This window comes from Melanaphis sacchari, unplaced genomic scaffold (genome assembly GCF_002803265.2).
Source record: "Melanaphis sacchari strain LSU unplaced genomic scaffold, SCAv2.0 Contig11_pilon_pilon, whole genome shotgun sequence".
NCBI classification, from domain to species: Eukaryota; Metazoa; Arthropoda; class Insecta; order Hemiptera; family Aphididae; genus Melanaphis; species Melanaphis sacchari.
In genome coordinates, this window is record NW_020270469.1 from 5,224,673 (window position 1) to 5,242,736 (window position 18,064).

General features: G+C 31.5%; 1 protein-coding gene across 1 annotated transcript in view; it reads left to right on the plus strand.

Moving 5' to 3' along the window:
* LOC112604242 (proline-rich receptor-like protein kinase PERK8) overlaps window positions 1–15,309 on the plus strand; it is a 51,385-nt gene extending 36,076 nt beyond the window's left edge. Inside the window, exons 2-6 of the mRNA XM_025353191.1 lie at window positions 11,041–12,984; window positions 13,096–13,277; window positions 13,670–13,798; window positions 13,890–14,001; window positions 14,875–15,309. Coding sequence (XP_025208976.1) covers window positions 11,041–12,984; window positions 13,096–13,277; window positions 13,670–13,798; window positions 13,890–14,001; window positions 14,875–15,143 — 2,636 coding nt within the window. The 3' untranslated portion in view covers window positions 15,144–15,309. The remainder of the gene's footprint in view (window positions 1–11,040; window positions 12,985–13,095; window positions 13,278–13,669; window positions 13,799–13,889; window positions 14,002–14,874) is intronic.
* The last annotated feature ends 2,755 nt before the right edge of the window (window positions 15,310–18,064 follow it).

Consider the following 18,064-nt stretch of genomic DNA (forward strand, 5'->3'; position numbering starts at 1 on the left):
TTGATGTTTATCAATCCGTCGAATTCGCGACCTGTCACGGTTACTCATTGCGTCATCTGTGTACAGGATGTACCGATTGCACAAACTTCCCCTCCGCTACCACATCACCTCTATCAAGTATATAATAATAATATGTATTGGTACACAATAGACGTGAGCTGCACAATTATGTGTACTATAGGCATACACATAGTATTGTACGGAAAGTATATGATATAATATAATATATTATTGTAGTTTTGCTTTCTAACCTCAAACGAACATACCTATAATATATGCCAGGCATAGATACAAGCGTATACACGCGACCATAGTATGTCAAAGGTTTCCGCGTCCGCATGTGTTGGATAATGACAATGATGAGTATACCTACATATTAAATTATTTACTAAAGGTACATATTTTGCTTATATCACGCACGTAAAAAATGATAATTGGTCGAGTTCATAATAATAGGTTTACGCAGGCCTGTTCAGAGATTTTGTGACCCGAAGCTGCAGAATCATGTATCATTCGGACCCTTTTTTATAAATATTCTATTTCAGAATTTAAAATCTATGTACACACTTTTTACAAAAACGTACTTCTGGTACTTAGTAGCTCTTATAATTGTTACCCTTACTTGAGGTGGCTTTCTCTTGCTGAATGAAGTAAAAAAAAAAAAAAAATGAACTTGAAATATGTGCTCTAAATTTTAAAAAGGTTTTATTATTAGAAGATACTTTTTTTTGGCTTTAATCGCCTTTGAGCATAAGACCCCTTGATTATGTCTTTATTGCAAGTCTGGGTCAATTTTAATTCAGTGACTTCCCCTCTCCTTCCCTTCTAAACGGGCCCAATTATCACATACAGGTTAATGCTTTATTGTCCATGGCTATACGAGTACCATACCTATATATCGGCATTGTAGTATTGTAAAGGACGATTTTGTTGTTTTCTACGTCAGTCGATCGACACGGTTTCGGTTATTACTTATTATACTACCCTCTCTTTCATAGAACATTATTATTCAACCGATTATACCACGGAGTGCCGTAATCTCCTCGTCGATATTACAAGTTTTATTGCATTTCTTACTTTTATTATTAGTAGTATTGCGTCAATGTATAGACACTTGTCTATCGTCGAGTCTGGCAAATTCATTGGTATGCCGTATATCATGCACGCTATATATTTTTCAATTGGTATTTTATTAATTGTACTCGTATAATAATTTGATTTTAATATAAGTGGTATTTATTTTAATTTCATTTTTTTCATGTCAATGTTTCGTTATATGAATACATATTGCGAGTGCTACGCATCATACTATTACTTTTACTTTAATTAGCTTAGTTTATGATATATTTAGACTACTTGTTACATAATATATACACTAGTAATAATATACATTTTAACCGGTTATAAAATAACGTATTCATTCAATACTAAAATATTGAAATTTCGAATCACAGTAATGACATAAAACGATTAAATATTCATTTATTATTACACGACTAGTTATATTATAAAACAGTCAGGTTTAACCAAGGAAGTATACAAATGAATATATAATATTATGATAGTACATGTTATTGTTGCCTGTTGGTGTTTACTTGTTGGCAATATTAATGCTAAAATTATTATTGATTACCCTTGTGCGTGACTATACTGATAATTGGGTAATGGTATTATGAAGGAGTTTCAACAATTTTTGCGGTTTTAATTTAGTGTTTCAATCATTAGTTGGGGTTTTTCTTTTATCGTTGTAAGTCACGTTCGGGAAAAAAAATTGTTGGCTCGATAATTTGCCGAATCTAACGTAAAACTATACATGTACTTTGTATAGGTACCTATATTATACATAAATGTGTATGAGTATATGTAATAGTTGGTGCGTACATGTGGTATATAATATGTTTATACTATTTATGCAGATACATTGTTATATCCTATTTTAGTAAGTAGTTACATAAACGCAAAATCTAAAAAAAAATTTTCTTATGTTTTATAATTGACCAATTTGCAGCTTACTCCATGATAGTGTTTCCCGTAGTATAAAGGTGCAGTTGCAACTCGTAACATATACCTAGTCGACGTACTCGTTGGTGGTAAATTTATCATAGGCAAAGGCTGTATAGAGCACAGAAACAACTAACCAAGTGTACTCTGTAATCTGTATAATATTAGTATTTTTATATATTATACCGTTTTAACGACTAATCGTAATGTAGAAAAATATATTTTATTCGATTTTACTAAATTCTAATTACAATGGGCCGGGAGAAATTTGTTTATCCACAGACTCAGTCATATAATATTATAACACGGTAGGTAAATCGTATACATCACATTCTGTGCTAACATATCTTTGTTTTGGTCGTTGTTAATTATCATTCAAATTAAAAATTAGGTAGATATAATATTATAATATCATTGGCTGGTTATAGTCATCATACCGCATAACCGTATAGGTGTAGATTGTGTTTGTATTATTATTTATATTCATGTGGATGTGATGCATTGTTCATTGATTGGAAACATAAATTATGATACGGTGACGGGGTATAAGGAACCATTACCCATTACTGGATAATACGGTAACAACTAACAATGCTTACATCACACCAGCAGTATGCTATCAAAGCGCGTGAAACCAAATATTAATCAATCGATCTATTGTCGGGTAGACAATAATGTGATGCAGGTATATAATATATATGATGGTTGTGTACAATATACATAATATGCATCTGTATGCCTTCTGTGCATAAATAATGCTTACGTTGTTCGTATTATACTTATGTGTCGGTTTATTGTTATTATTGTATCGTACATGCACACTATAGAATCGGACGACAATCACTCGTATATTGATGCCACGTATAGTCACTATAACTGAGACAACAATCCGACGCTAATCTAATAAATCGCGGTGTTGCGCATGATCTACTGTAGCTCTAGCAGGTACACAAGACTTAATAATTTTAATTTTTTTTTCATACCTGTCCTCTATAGTAATAACTAATTTCACGCAGTCGTCCGTTATATTTTGAGTTTACGTAATGTCTCACCGTTATTACGACGCTAATGTGCGAGTTTATACCGACAATTAATTCCATGTAGTCATTCTCTTCTACTGATTATATTTCCGGTAGTCATCATCAAATACAATATATTATTTCGGAGTTGAGACTTTCGCTGAATGACGGCGCGTACAGTTTGAGGTTGTGTGAGAGCATCGTTACTGAAATTGCCGTGTTAATATTGTTATAACGTCTGTGTAACTATAATTATACTCGAATTTAATATCTAACGAAGTAATATCGCTTTTCGGCATCTAACACAGTTTACCCATGTTCCACAATAATATATTTTTCAGACGAACTGCATAAATGCCTAGCGGTTAGTAGCATTGTAGAGTGTAGAATCAATTTATTTTAAATAGTCGTGAGTGATATTGTAATATGCTGCAGATGCATTAAACGAACAACATCATTAGTCTGGAATTAAAATTCAAGGTTTTTGGGCATTGCGACGCATAATATAGTATTCAAAGTGGATGCGTTCCTAGAATGTTTAGTAATAAAACGTATTTATTTACCTAGAAAAATAAAACCTGTACAAGACGTAAATATCATAATATCATTATCATGTCGATGATTTGAGTGCGTTATACTTATTACATAAAATAATTAATAACAATATACGCTGATGGTAATAAGTAATAACACACGCAGTCGATCGTAAGCCAACGGTTTCTGCACGTTTTGCTCAGAAACCGAGTTCTCGCAATTAGAAAACAATAACGAGACCTTATACGCGTACCTACGAATTTAATTTCACCGAAAATAATAATTGAATTACTTACAAATTTTTGCGCGCGGACGAAGAGAAAAAAAAAAGTCCCGCGTGAGAATCGACGAAAATAAAGATTTTCTCCGCATTTACCCCGTTCCCCCACACGCACGCGTGCACACGTATAGACGTGATATTATATTAGTTGACAAACCAGAGACCTTTCTCCTGCCAACAGTCTTCGGTCATCACGACGACGATGACGACGACGACGACGACGACGACGACGACGATGGTCGTTCACCTGTGCGCCGCTGCCGATATCATAATAATAATAATAATACGCACTTCGGCGAGCGGCGGCAGCGACTATATCACTAAATCGATTAACCGGCTATTTCACCGGGCCGCGTGTCGTAATCCTTAGCCTGGACGGGGCCGTTCAGATATATACTGCGCCGTAGTGGGTATTATATTATATATTTATATTATTATGGATAAGCGCGACGGCGGCGGCGAGGACGACTACCTCTCTACCTACTGCCACATTATTCATACGCCGGTTGCAGTACAGGTGTAGCTGATATAATACGCGTCGTTATGCGTGTGCGCGTACCAGCAGCGAACGAGAGAGAGAGTGATGTGGCGTGTTTTCGGACGCGGCCGCAAGAGCGGATTTTTTTTCTACGTATTGCATATACAGGATGTAACAAATTACGCGAGTGCTGTCGGAGTTTTTAAAAGAGTTAAGTATTCGCCCGGAGACTTTAGATCCGATTACAGTGTTTTTCCAAAATTGTCTATGCGCCTACTTGTTTTGTCCTCCACTATCCCTTCGAGCGTTGTTCGATGTACCCACTGCGCGAATAACCCTCGCGACGTCCAACCTATACCGATTAGTTTACCTCAAGCCCTCTCTAACTTGGGTAAGAGGTAAGTACGCCCAGATTCGGAGACGACAGTTTTAGATGCAGCGGCGATCATCTTTCTCTAACCGCTAAATGTTTAAATTACGATCGTTGACTCACGTGAAATGTTACTACGTTACGTAAAACCTTATGTTAATCCATCGAACAGAAATTTATAACGATTTCAAGACGTAAAATCCAACCGTAGTCGGAGAGCGCTTGAACTGATCGTTGCAAACACGCGCTACGGTTTAACTATTGGCCAAATATAAACTCCTACACGAATAACCTTTTTACATTTTTACCTGAAAATCAAAGATACTGTAATCTTCTACATGGACATTTTAACGAAAAAAATAGGGTAATATGATTTGAATTTACGATTTTGAAGTTAAAAAACTCAAAAAGTTAAAAATGATTATAACTTGAAAGTAATATAGTATATAAAATATTAAAACTATAATAGAGTGTTTTAAACGATGTATGATGATTCATGAAGGCTGGTTATATCCATCTTACATACCTACTGTATTATAGATTTATATCGACATTTGCAGTACAAAATGTTAATAGATCAGCGATAGTAATTAGTATGGTATCGACAGTCGACACAACGCAGACAAACAAAAACAATTTAAAAATATGAATTTATACTTATGCAAAAAAATAAATATATAGGTACAAGGAGAAATTTCACGTTTAGAGTTTATCTCCTAAGTATTCCATAAGAATAAACGTAAATGACTTTAAGTTATGACTATTGTTTTATTAAATTTTTATATTTTTTAAAAACTTTTGTTTTAACTTTTAAGTTTATACTTTTGTATAATATTATGTATTAATATATTGCAAGACTGATATATTTTTACAATGGTACAAGTGATATCTTTTTTTTTATCTTTTATAGGAATTAATACTATCTTTTGTAGAAGTTTACCATTTTTCTAATTATCAACGAGCACTATGCCATCTAAAAATGCTTTTCATACATAACAATTTTTTGTTACACCCTGTACCTATGTTATTCCTATGACTCGTTTAAAAACAAACACGTGCGGCAGATTCGGACGTGAAACGAATTTATTCTGTTTTGTTTTATTGGTGTTTTTTATTATTTTTTTTCTGAGGTTTCTTCTTTGGTAGAAAAAATCTACCAATAAAACTTTTATCAGATGAGTTTTTTTATTAATAATTGTCGTAAACTCATAATTGAGAGCTATACTATACACTAAATGTGTATCACGGTATAAACTTGTAAATTTGTTGATTATGGTGCTTACATGAGTGTGTTTTAAAATTAGCGGCAGTCGTTATTATGGTTGTTACTTGTATACATTATTTATAAACAGTCGGCAATGTTAGTGTAAATATTTTATGTTCAACGGTAGTGTACAAAATTTTGTGCCATTGTGTATATAATACAATGAAATATTATTATTATCACTATAAAGTATTTGTTTGTTTTCTGTGCGTTTTTACAGTTACACGTCTTAACTGAATACCACCCATGTTACATTGTTTATATCATATATTATTTTCATATTTTGAGTTGTTGGATATAATTGTATAAACTATAGACCGTGTTAATGTGTTACTTCTACTCATTTTTAAACATTAATAGTACCTATATATTTGTAAAATAAAAATAAAACTATTTTTGGATTTAAAATACCACCTTTATTGTTATAAAAATATTTATGATTAGCTTTTAACGTCTTAAGCGAAAAAATAATTGTAAATATTATCATAATACAACTATGTCAGCAAATGATAACTTAAATGATTTAAAAGAAGAAAAAAAACAAAAATGTTCAACATGTCAATATTTTTCGTCAATTCTATCGTGCTCGTCAGTGTTTTAGAATAATACATAAGCATTAGGTACATACAACATACGTATTCTCTGTATGTTATCATAATACCGTTCTACCTTAGTACCGACAATAATTATTTGATTCTGTTCGTGATAAAATACAATTGAGTACGCTGATGGTTTGTACTTATATTAATATTTATGCAGATCGTTTAATTTATATAAACTATGTACTTTGGTTGAACTAATTACCAAAACGGCGATTGTATTGAATAACGTATTTCCACAATAAGTAATAATCTCTCATTCGCTCATAGCATATACTTATGGTAAATAATTGGCAATAGAATGTGTTTATTTGTATAATAATAATTATTATTAGTTACTATTTTACAAATATTATAGTGCCTACATTATACCTTTTTATATATGCATAGAAAATATTAACTTTATAGTTATATGATAATTTCTAGAATGTACCATCAATTACTGAATTGCGTGTGTACATACACCCTAGATTTAAAAAAAAACAAATAAGAGAAAAAAAATTGTATCAGTAATCTCGTGATTGAGAAATGTCAATAGAATTATGTATCGAATCGTCAATGTTCACAATACGTTGGTTTTTCGATCGATCGAATTAAATTATTCGTAAAACAAGGTCGGCATGGCTCCATAACAGACTACATGTATACACTTAACACAACAGTCGTATCGATTGGACAAATTGATTGTTAACGGAGACTTTATAATACAGTGACGGTGGACCTCAAATTCACCTGACGAATTATTATTCAATGGCGATTACTATCATAAAAACCGATAAAAGAAAATGAATTGCAAAATAGTCTAAAAATGACAGTCGCATGTGACAACTAAAAAATGTGTTGTTTGTACTATACAAATGGTATATTTTTATTATACTAAACAAAAATATTGGAATTTAAACAATGTATTCCATAAAATGAACATTAAACAACTAAAACATTAAAAATATATCAACTGTGAATTATGATTCTTTAGAAATTAGTAAAAATACGAAATATTTGGAAATTATTATTATATTACTGACTGCTACTTATAGTACTTATTGTACTTTTTACTCACAAATAAAACCGTTAGATATAATTTTTTTATTCTGATCTGGGAGTAACAGATATTTTGTTTTGTAATCGTCTATAAAAACGCTTTTTTTTGGCAACTCGATCAAAAAAATTCTATGTATAGTTTTGAAATTTAATAGTAGTTAATAACAGTAATTGTAGTTTATATAATATTGAGTGATTTTCGATATTATCTGAAAATAAAAGTGTAAACAACATTAAAAATTAAATCATAAACAATTTAGAATTAATCGAAACCTGATTGAATTTATTTTATATGCAAATGATAATTAATTTTAGTGGTTTTTAAATTTGAAATAACAAAATTTTAACCTTCACCGAGTTGAGCGAAGCGAGACGAATACCCAATGATCAGTTCTGTAACCTGTTCGTATTCAGTTTTATATAGAATTAAAGCAGCGTGAGAACCACAATGATGTGCTGATTTTTTGTTAGAACTTAGTCTAATGAGATTTATTTATATTAATGTAATTGGCAGTCACGACTCTTAAACTTCTTTTTTTTATCATCAAATATAATATGTTTTAATGTAAATTAATATATTAATTATTTATTATTTATTTATGGCTACCTATATTATAATGTTATATATTTTTCGATACGGTGTATTCAAGGACTTTAATCTAGAGCGTTTCAAATCAATCAATCTATACTTACAAAAATGTCATATTAAAAAATAATTTAAGCAAAGTAAATAGATTATGATGAAAGTATAAACTAATTTATGTTTAGTCATACACTTCAAAATCAATTAAATACTTATTTTGAATTTATTTCAGTAAATAGTCTGATTACAATGTGTTATTCCACTTTAAATCAAATTTTATTACGAGCTTAAATATCAAAAAGAAAAAGTAATTTAACATTTTAACATGCAATTTGGTAAATGTTGTTTAAAAAATAAAATAATAACAATAAAAATAGTTTTTCAGTTTTAATGAATCTTCTTTTATGAAAAATTTTATTCGACACAACTTCTTCGATTAAGTTAGATGTATATTATTTATGTATTATAATACAACTTAAATTAATCTTACGGTTCTTTTATAAGTAAATAATTTATATTATATTATATTTATTATTTTATTACATAATTAAGTGCAGATAAAAAGTTATATAGATCTATTGACGTCGTCACTCGTCTTGTTTTTGTCTTACTCAATAATTATATACGTATAGTAAATATTTATATTTTGTATGTTCATTAATTGTGCGCGCTGCGTCTTTATTATAATATAATAAAGATCCTATGTGCACTAATAGTTATTATGATAGCGATGATAGCGTTCACTAATAATTTATCACTACCAAAAACAAACTTTCTTAGTATTCCATTTCTATTTTAAATTATTACAGCTTCCTACATCCCTTTTTGGAGTTGATATTTACACAACTATAACGTTTACTTTCAAATTGTAACAAAAAAGTTACAAATCATTGTTGCACAATTATTTTTGAATATATTTTGATGTATTGTAGAAAACTTAATATTATGTGTTTTAAAATTATAGTATACATGATGAACAATTTACAACTTTGTGTAACGTTTATTTCGCATGTCATTATTTATAAATATAGGTACCTCGGACCTCCATACCGTCTATAGTATAAATGTGCGAATCATTAAACGCGTGTCTATCTTGCCTGATTTTTATGGAAAGAAAATAAAACTGAAGAAATGAAGTTAGTCCTATTGTTACTCGTGTGCACCCAACTCGTGAACTATTATCGATATCCGGTAATCTGTCAATTGTATAAAAAAACAAAAAACAAATACAATTTGAAATTATGTAATATGATTTGAGTGCATTAAAACGTGCAATAACAACAATTGTGTGAAACCATTGACATCTAAATCCAGACGACAATTACTTTTTGTCGCAATATTTATCCAATTCCAATAATTTATATTGGTAGTTTAATACTACATGCAACACGACGCACGATATCGTGAAACTGATTGTATATACATGGTATAGGTATATAAATGGTAGTTTTTGTTCAGTGTACTCACAACTCACAGACCATGCAATTAGAAAAAAGTGACAAGGAAGTCGTTAAAATTGAAATGTACTCACACATGGCAGATCGTTAAAACATTCGATTCTTGACAGCATTTGGCCATTTGGCGTCTTCGTGGCGTTACTCTAATTTAAGTATAAATATTTATACATATCATACGTATAAGTTTCTTTGTCGTAAAATTCCGGTTTTTTATTTCTGTTCGTGTATTCACTATTTTGACCTGAAAAGAAGATTACAACCAGTCATGTATTTATGTTTTTTCTTCGAACCGATGGGTGTAAAGTTTTGTATACTTTCTATATCCGTGTATAATGTATATAATAATAGTATATTAATAATGATAATAATAAAACATATCGCAGGAGAAAGTGTTATATTATGAAGCATAAACCGGTCGCACCCAGTCAAGATTTTACGTCGAGCGTCGCAGACCTGTTATCACAGTTGACCAACTAATACGGTTTCATTTGACCCATACGTTAGGCATTCGCCTTATGTGCATTAAAATAAAATTGTTCAAATTGTTTAAGTTCCTCGGTTAATTGCTTTTCAACATGATTACCTGTTAGTAATGACGCCGACGGCTACTAAAGCACGTATAAATGATGATACATTTAAATAGGACTCGTGACGTGGTTTGTTCTAGGCTTAATGGCTCCCGCGTTTATGTGTTTTATATTTATTTCTACAGACCAAACAATTAAAAATAAAATTATATTGATGATTGATTGAAACAATGAAATCGAAAATTACCAAAACTATAAAATGTTGTTCAGGGCCATACAGCCCATACAATTATATAAAATACAGCGCTCCGGCCGTCTAGCTATCTGCATATCGCTAGTTATAGTCTATAACTAATTTAACTATTTATAATTCATTAGTTTTTTTCTCACGCGTATCGGTGTTTAATTATTTTTACATTTAAACATCAGAGTTATTTTTATTAAACACACTATTACAAAATATATAAGTTATAAGTTCATAGAAAACCAAAGAATAGGGCACATGTACATATTGTAATGTATACGTTTTAGTATTGTCATTTATTGAAAAAATTCATTTAAAACAGCTATTAGTTTTAAAATGTGTTCTAATGTCTCTTTTATATTATTGAGTCACTTAATATTTCCGATTTTCCAACAAAACTGTAATTTTCATTAATTTTTATAATTGAATTAACGAAAATAAAAAACACTTTATAATATCTATATTATTATGTTTATCAATAGATCATAACAGTTATAATATTATGATTTACGACGAATATCTTAACCAATCGATAATCTTTAAACGATCGCATTCTATAGATGAATATATTAATTATTATGATTTAATGTATTTTTCTAGCAAGTAAAAAACTGTTTTCTCAAATATTTGATTGGTTTTTCAGATGATTTGATGGTGGTGATTCCTACCAGTATGCCGGCTGACGACGCGCGATCCACGACCGACTACCGACGGCAGCGCAACGCAACCACCAGGCCGGTAATCGGCCATCTCAGGAGAACGTCGATGCCGTCACTTCACCGAGGAGGATCCGGATCGGTTTCGCTGGACACGCTGCAAGATGTTGACGAGACGTCGATGCCCCGGGTTAAAAAGAAGATCAAACATAAACAGACGTGGGATGAACCTGAGGCTCAAGGATCGGAAGTGCGAAATGCCACGTCCAAGAGACCGGACCGGATCAAGACTCGTAGGCGTTTGTTGGTACCGTCATCGAGTACAGCCAGGACACTTCGGACGGCGGCAGTGTCGACCTTGCTAGAAGACCCGTACTATGATTTCGGAAAAAAGATCAGACACCCGCCGCAGTCACCGTCCCCACAATCCACGGTAGACGAGCTCGATGCACCGTCAGACTCGGAAACTAGGACATCACTTAGGTTGCCAGTGGTCGTTCAGCAAGTGCAAGACGCCACGCCTCGAACCAGAGCGTTACCACCATCGTATAACCGCAACCACAGTACTGTGGTAACGACCAGACGACCCGCAGAGAATTCATCTGCGGCGGCGATGCCAGTGGAGTGCCTGTACCCTAGGTTTACCAGACGGAACAACAAATCGCGAGCTCGGAGGGACGTGCGATGCTTGCCAGAATCGGATGGAAGGACCACGAGGATATTGTCAACTGTTGTCACGTCTGTGTCAGTCAGAGAGAGCCCACAGAAGAGAAACGAGTCTACCGCCGAGCTTGGTCAACATCCCATTGAGAATCATCGCCCAGGCGCCAACAGTGACGGCGACGCCACCGATGCGTATAATCCCGGACCGCTGACATCTACGGTGAGATCGGAACCCGCGGTCGCGGTGTCGGCGTACCCGAAATATCTTCGGAACCGGTACCGAAACATATCGTTGCCTGAATATTTGGAGATCACCAAAATCAACCAGAGACGATTGAACGCCACGACTTTGGCCGGAATCGCGTCTGTAGCGTCTTCCACTGCCTCCACCACCACCGCCTCAACAACGATCACTTCTACGTTTACGACGGCTTCTGGTCCGTCGTCTTCAGATCGTCCGGTTGTTGGTACCACTGAAACGTTGGACGCATCCACTACCGGCGACCGGTCTTCCACTGATACCTCTCAGCCACCGCCCACCGACTTACAAGACTTCATCTACTTGAACAACGGCACGTCGGAAGCGCCTGTCTACGATATCGCTACAGACGTTGCTGCCACAATCGCCTCCACCACTTCCAACATAGTGGACACAGCCGTCGAAGCTCGTCAGAGAAGGCCGCTGCTACAACGCAGTAACGTTACCAGACCGTCAGCTGAACATGACGTTGGCGTGGTATATCCAGATGGATTAGCCACTTCCGTGTACTTTTTAACGTTTTTAGCCATCGTGCCATTGGTTCTGGTAATTTTTTTCGCGTTTAAGTTGGCTATGCGGCGAAAAAAGAAGAAAGTGTTTGACAGTTCGGAATATTCGTCTGAGTACAACCGCAGCCCGCTAGACTTCAACACAATTACTTCGTCACCGATCACTACAAAACTTCCCAGGGTGCCGCAGCACATTGTGTGGGACACGGAGAAGACGCCCACCGTCCCGGCACCCATGAGCAACAGCCGTTGGGAGTTTCCCCGGGAAAAGTTGCGGCTCCAGACTATATTGGGTCAAGGTAATTTTGGTCAAGTGTGGAAGGCTGAGGCGGACGACATTAGCGGACACGAGGGTCTAACCAGGCTTGTCGCCGTGAAAATGGTCAAGGAGGACGCAGCGTCCCGGGAGAGAGAAGATCTGATCAGAGAGCTGAGTATTATGCAACATCTCGGGTCGCATCCGAACGTCGTCACGTTGCTGGGATGCTGTACGGAGAAAGGTAAATAATATATAAAGTATAATCTTATGAATACGTTACGCATTTTTCTCTATTGCGTGTTATTACAAGTGAAAACCATGATATACCATTATCGTATCGTGTTTGTTGCAGAACCGTATTTACTGATCATGGAGTACGTTATGTACGGTAAACTGTTGGCGTTCCTCAGAGATCGACGGACACGATCCCATTATTTTAATTTTAGTGACTCTACTGCTTCGCTCACGTCTAGAGATTTAACAATGTTCGCCTATTGTGTAGCACGAGGAATGGATTTTCTGGTCTCAAAAAAAGTACGAAATATGTTATTTTACAATTTACAAACGAAAGTTTACACCTATCAAAACAAAGCACGTAATTAATCAGTGTGAACCTTAATCAATTTGTTATTTGTTGTAATAAGAAACGCGTATAATGTAGAATTTACACTTTCTTTTAAAAAAAAAAAAACTATGACATTTAAATATTTAATTTATGGCTAAAGATTAACTTTGACGATTTAAAATATTTCAAAGTAATTCTAGTGACAAATTATTTAAAGCAAATTAATTATCTTATTTCTTGGTGTGCTTAATCATAAAACATACATTTTATTAAATAAATTTAATTTTGTTAATACTTCTATTAATAATCTTACTTAATTATATTAAATAAGATTATTAATCAATGATTATTGTTATAATAGATAGTACACAGGGACTTGGCCGCAAGAAATGTCTTGGTTGACCATAATAAATTATGCAAAATAGCTGATTTCGGAATGTCTCGCAATGTCCGCGATACTAACCAAATTTACGAGCAAAGGCATACAAAGGTACGACCCCAAAATCTACTAGGAATAATGTTATAAGTGTTATAACTATTTTGTACAAAACTATTGTTTATATTAATATTTTCATTTGCAGGGTGCTTTGCCTATCCGTTGGATGGCTCCGGAATCGTTGCACTATAGTATATTCACATACAAGACTGATGTATGGAGTTTTGGTGTACTGATGTGGGAAATCGTCACTCTAGGTGAGTAAAAGTAAAATTTTTGAATTTACTGACAATGATATTTTTTAATTAATCCATGATAATTATTTTTTTTTTAAAAAAAAGAAAAGATTTCAATAAATTAAAATTAGTTTCAGTAAGAATTAATAGCAGTATAGTACTACCAATGTCGATATCAATAATACATTAATACATACTACCATCAATACCGTTGCCGTGTGAATGTCTTGGGTTTTATTGTTATTAATAATTATAGATAAAATTTCTGATACTAGTTAAATGTTTAAATTTATTAAATATAACATTGATTTTACATAATGATTTTTGGGTAAGATAATAATTATATAAATCGGTTATATAACATTTATATTTGCAAAACAATCTTTTTATATTGATTTCAAGGAAGCGTGATTAGATCTAATAAAAATTGGTATGTTTAATTGACTTTGAGAAAATTATTTTATTTTTTTTTAATTTGACCTAGGTACTCTTAAAAATCAATATAAAATATGTTTGTAACTTTTTCTAATTAATTTGATGAGCCGAGTTATATTCATACCTAACGGACAAGACACTAGACTTTCTGCTTTTGATTTTTACAAAAATACTCAATATAAAAATAATGTTTGCTCATACAGTATTCTGTTTTCCTGTTTTTTTTTTTTTTCGGAAAATGTCTATTTTCCTACTTCGTGTTTCTCAACACCACCATCGCTTTTGGAAAGTATTTGCGACGTAAAACTTTTATTAATATTGATATCATTGATATCATATTTTATGTCGTATACAATAATATGTTTCATATATTGTCATACCCTTAGCCATTTTATTTACATAATATAATATCATCAATAAAATATACCTACATATTTTTACATCTTTTACGCCCTTTAGGTTCAACTCCTTACTGCACGATGGGTGCACGTGAAGTAATGAGACGCGTGCGCGAAGGCTACAGACTTGACAAACCGGCACATTGTCGATCCGAATTATTCAGGGTGATTACCAAGTGTTGGGCGGCCGACCCATCAAAGCGACCCACGTTCGCTGAGCTGAAACAAGAGCTAGGTGCGCTACTGGAAAATCCAGAATTCGAGGGCAGCTACGTAGATCTGGAAAGCCTCGTCGATGAGTCAGACAGCAACGCAAAGGACAGACAATAATAATATTTTACGTACTTAAGCATTGTGTACCCACATCAATATGCAGGCCGAAGTGATCTTCTTAGGTGGAACGTTTTTATCGATTTCTTCGCAAAAAAATCACAAAAAAATTACATAACTTTTTTTATTTGTTTTATGTTTTAACAGTTTTTATTAAATTCCTCATTTAAGTAGTTTTATACTTAGAACAAAAATATTGTAGACACACATGATTATTATAGTCGGTTTGAATATAATTTGTTTTCATTAAATTGTAACTGTAAATATTATGATTGAATACATTATCGTATGTATGTTAATTAAAAACCATAATGTTATTTAAATATGTTATAATAATATATAATATATATATACTATTATTATATTATATTATATATATATTTTTTTTTTTTACCTAAAAGTAGAGAAATGGAAAAGAACTGATTTGATGTATTTTTTGATGCAATATAAATCAATATGATTGTAATTTAATAAGCATATATATATATAATTTATGTGTATATACTACATAGTATTTATATCAATAGATTTTAGGTTCATTTGTTTACTTTATTACAGTTGTAAATGTATAGTAAAATTAAAATGTAATATTATTTTTTGTTTAATGATAAATATAACTATCTATGATGTGTACTTATTGTTTCACTTCTTTTCTACTTCATTTCAATATCAAGTTCTTCAAATTTATATTGTAATAATGAGCATTTTATTATTGAAGTATGCAATTTTGATTTAAAGTCAAATTTAGACATTTTTTTAACAATTACATTTCATATTTTGATCGGAACGAGGATTGTATATTTGCAATGTAAGACATAATTAATATCAGCATTTTCTATACATAAGATATTTTCAAAATATTTTGTCTACTTTTAAGCTATTTAAAGACGTTTTCAATTTTTGAAAGTAAATAAGTTGATTTTAAACAATAACTAATAACTAATAAGTAAAAAATATATCATTCCAAAACAAAACAAAATCGCATATATTTATAAGCAGTTTTATTTAAATATTAATTCGTGTATTTTTACTAACTGTTATAGACTTGTAAGTTGATGTCACCGATCTGCGTTAATACGTTTGTGGCATAAATAGCATAAAAATAATCTACATAACATTTTAAATATTTCTCTGTTGATGATAAATAATAATACACGAAATGGTGTTTTCAATTAATATTATTGGAATAACTTACAACAAAGTAGATAATTATAATCGGTAGTTTTTGTTAAAATATCCAGTTTTGCCAATATATATTGTACGTGTAATAAAAATTGTGCTAATCGATTTTAATATTTTCAGATTACAATATAAGAACAAATTATGAAGAACTTTATATTAAATTGCTAATGTTTCTTAATGAAAATAAATATCTTACCACACATTTTACCAAAATAAGAATAAAAGAAATTTACAGTAAATGTTAATTATTAAAAACTATTGAGACATCCGTCATTTGAATTTATTTGTTTGTAAATCTTAATACTTTCATAACATTAATTATCGTATTTTCTTACTAATTTTTGTAGTATATATTATACTTAAATTGTTTTATTTTTAAAATTTTGAAAGGTATCTTTACATGGTATTGTTACAGTGATAATGAATAGTTTAATTTAATAATTTACACAATTTCAGTATTGAGATATTTATGAATTATGTATAATAAATATTTGAAAATATAAAAAATCTCAAATATATGAATAATTTCTATTTAATTTATAATATGGTATACGTATTGTAATTGCAACAGATACGGTATTGTTGAATTATTAATCCTTTTTTCTGTAAACATCTAGAAAAGAGTAGTTTTTTCAAAAATGGAGTTTGTATATAATTACTATATTACGACTCTTAAGTTCATATGTTTTAATGAATTTAACATTTAGTCTTGAATCTTGATGTCGACCAAATTTATGATGAAGTTAACATTAAATAATTATAATTATGTAACTGTAAAATATTTAATACCAATTATGTAGGCTATATACATCGATAAAAATATTGATAAAAACATTGTGTACATAAAATATAAATATTTAAAATACGAGTAATATATTATTTTACAATAAATTAATGTACATATTTCCATTTTGAGGCGCGTGTAAGTATAAATTAATTGTTTAGGCAAAATGTGTACTTCACTGAAGTGTTAAAGGTTGTTGATATTTACCTATACACATTGTGTGTTCATTGAAGTGTAGGCAAATATTTGTTTCATTACCATTACTTTCATTGAGTTCATAATAATTAGAAGTATTTAATAAGTCACAAAGTCACTTATTATTACGTAGTGTTATTTTATCTAAGTCTACTTGTCTCATTGAGTCAACTTTTAAGATTATTTTTTTTTTCTAATAATATAATACGTATATTAATACCATGGGGTAAGTAAAACGGCCGATTTTCAAAGATAAATTATAAAGTAAAAAAACCGAATAAAAATTAATTATTGTTTCTTATAATGAAGTGTACCTATAACTTGCTATTTTTTTTTTTTTTTTATTATGTTCTCAAGACAATGATCATATTTTTTAGCCTTCTTCGTATATTTTCCATTACACGGTGTATTACTTATAAAGGCTTACTGGTGATTTATTCTTTGATTAGTTTTTTAGTTAACCAATATTTTAAAGTTTTTTTGCATAGACTTAACTTTTTAATACCCCCCAAAAAAGAAATCACAATATACTGATAAATCAGGTGATCAATGTGGTTTATGTACATCGCCATTTTTGGAAATAATGCGATTTCCAAAAATTTGTTGAATAACAGCATTTATTGATATTCGAGCCGTATGAGATGTATCATCTTTTTGGAACCAAAAGTTATCATTTTGAGGAAACTATTAGTTCACTGATCAAAAAATTATTGATTATATTGACATAACAATTTGAATTATAGTTTTTGCCGTTCATTTT